A 2,436-nucleotide genomic window follows, 5' to 3' on the forward strand; every position below is an offset into this window, starting at 1 on the left:
TATGGCTACACTATGGAGCCAGTGGCTTTTGTAGAACCAGCCCGTACGTTGTCTTGCCAACGTGACGTCACACTTCGGTACTCTATAGCCTTTGTCCTTGCAGCCATTTCCATTACTGGGCAAGGTTCGCGAACGCGAGAATTTCGTCAGTCTTTCTGTGATTTCGCGTCACACAGCTCGGTTACGAAGAGAGAAATTATGTTTTTATAACAAGTGAACACTGTTCACGTCCCAAATGTCTACCTTCTGTGTCCCCCACTAAAATTGCGGACTGTTCGCTGGCAGCTATGGATCCGTACGCCGGCCAATTCATTCGGCGCACGGATCCATAGCTGCCAGCGCTGCATACTGTCGTAGGATGTTCCCGCGGTCGCGTGCGCCTTGCCGCGGAACTGTGCGCAAGATCTGCGCTTAAGCGCTTTGGATCAACATCTCCTTTCGGCAACGCTTCTCTAGTATCCCGTCTCATCTGGACTCTAGAGTAATCGATGCAACCAACTGTGCCAAATGAACTACAGTCGAACCTTTTGGCCACCACCTCTTCGGAACAGACACTTGTGTAAGGCATGAAACGGCCATATATCATGATATACATACTTCTTTCTTTTCATGTGAATGCAACTCACACGGAATAGAACGTTTTTCTGCACACAGTCAAAATTTTTTGGTGTCGTGACTCGTGATTTCCTACTAGCCATTAACCCGTGCACCCTCCTAGTGCAGTAAGTGAATATAACATATAGGCACGTTGCGCCATCTATTGAGCAAATCAGATTAGTTTGCTCAATGCATTTCCTACAGACTTTTAACTGCCTTTTAACGACTTTACCGAGCAATTACACCTCCTATAATAACATTTGAAATTTAATTGTCGCTTATAGTTCTGCAATCTTCAGAATTATTTTTTATAAGTATGCACACTGGTCTAATTAGATTTGAATTCCTAAACTACATCCTGAGATGAATACGCAATTATTACATCCTGAATTCAATCGAAAAATATGAAGCATTATAAGAACTATTATATAGACAAGATGGGATAAAAATGAATTTTTTGGCTGAATAGATTGGCTGACTTTTTTACTGTTATATTATTCATTGGATGTACCTGACTTGATTTTATAAATTAGTTAAATGGGATATGCACTAACAAGCTGAGCATAATAAAAGGAATATGCCCTTGATTGGCACATCAGTTACAGTGATCACACCTGCATGTAAGTGTGTATTTGGTATAGGTGGGCACAGAGCGGAGTGATGAAACCACACAATTGAATGCCGACGAGATAACAAACTGACTTATTTGTCTGAGCGAGATAGCCATACCCACTTGATACTGTTGCTCAGTCGGTGAAGCTGAACAAATTCCTATGCATGCAGACCAAATTATCGACGTCGTGGGGACTACCTTTCCAAGCATTGCTTTCATAACACCCTATTGTAACACTGACAGGGTAGAACTGCCTGTAATAATTGACAGGCAGATAAGACAAATGTGGTCAGTCTATGACGTGCCATCATTTTCTTAGTCTAAGAGCTGAAGGAGGGCACCTTCGCTCTCATAAAACACGGGTCGCTCACGTCATCACCGAAGCTTCTTCGAGAAAGAGCTGCGACGATCTCGTTTGCTCCTTCAGTTGCTTCGCTGCGACCTTCTCGCCTTTATATGTTCCCAGAAATACATCTGCAATAGCGCAACAATTAGAGAGCAGCTCATTCCTGATAACTTACAGATAAAATCAGGGGTTAATCATGACATTGTTCATTTATCATTTTTAACCCCTGATATTTTTTTCATTATTAACTCCTGATAAAATGTGCCGGTCCCAATTTATATATATATTATTTTTTCTCATCTTTTATCAAAACGAAATCACATGAACCCGCAGTACATTTAATAACATGGGTAGCAAAGTGGGGGTGAGCAAAACCCAAACAAAACACTAGATTCTTTAATCCATATTATAGAAGCAAGACAGCAAACATTGATTAAACCATGAAAAATATGCCCAAGCACACCCAAGTGTACTCCACTGCCAACTGCAAACTATGAACTATGAAACGAACCTTATACAAGTGCGAACCCAACATGTTATAGGTGCTACTATCACAAAATAAATGTCGGTGTAATTAAAGTAACTATTGCGAGAGTTTTCCAGTGTTTTCACCACTTTCATGACACCTACCGTTATTGCTTGAGTAACAGAAATTGTCTAGAGTAACAATAAAATGTCTTAGAACCTTCGTATTCACCAAAAAGTGTCAGTTTCAAACTACTAGTTTGGTAAACAATCGTTTGTTGTCATCTTGAAACTAGCCGGAAGTATGGATTAGCTAGTGGCGCCACCGCTTATCTGCCATAGACAAAGTACAGGCTTTCTCAAATCATGCACTTGTTTTCAATTAATCACCGACACAAATACAAGTTTACCAATT

At 40.8% G+C, this 2,436-nt stretch overlaps 1 protein-coding gene across 1 annotated transcript in view; it reads right to left on the minus strand.

Moving 5' to 3' along the window:
* LOC106807687 (tyrosine-protein kinase CSK-like) overlaps positions 1-2,436 on the minus strand; it is a gene marked incomplete in the record, with an annotated part of 108,209 nt that overhangs the window by 79,281 nt on the left and 26,492 nt on the right. Inside the window, 1 exon segment of the mRNA XM_014810109.1 lies at positions 1,582-1,684. Coding sequence (XP_014665595.1) covers positions 1,582-1,684 — 103 coding nt within the window.

This window comes from Priapulus caudatus, unplaced genomic scaffold (genome assembly GCF_000485595.1).
Source record: "Priapulus caudatus unplaced genomic scaffold, Priapulus_caudatus-5.0.1 Scaffold228, whole genome shotgun sequence".
Classification (NCBI taxonomy): domain Eukaryota; kingdom Metazoa; phylum Priapulida; class Priapulimorpha; order Priapulimorphida; family Priapulidae; genus Priapulus; species Priapulus caudatus.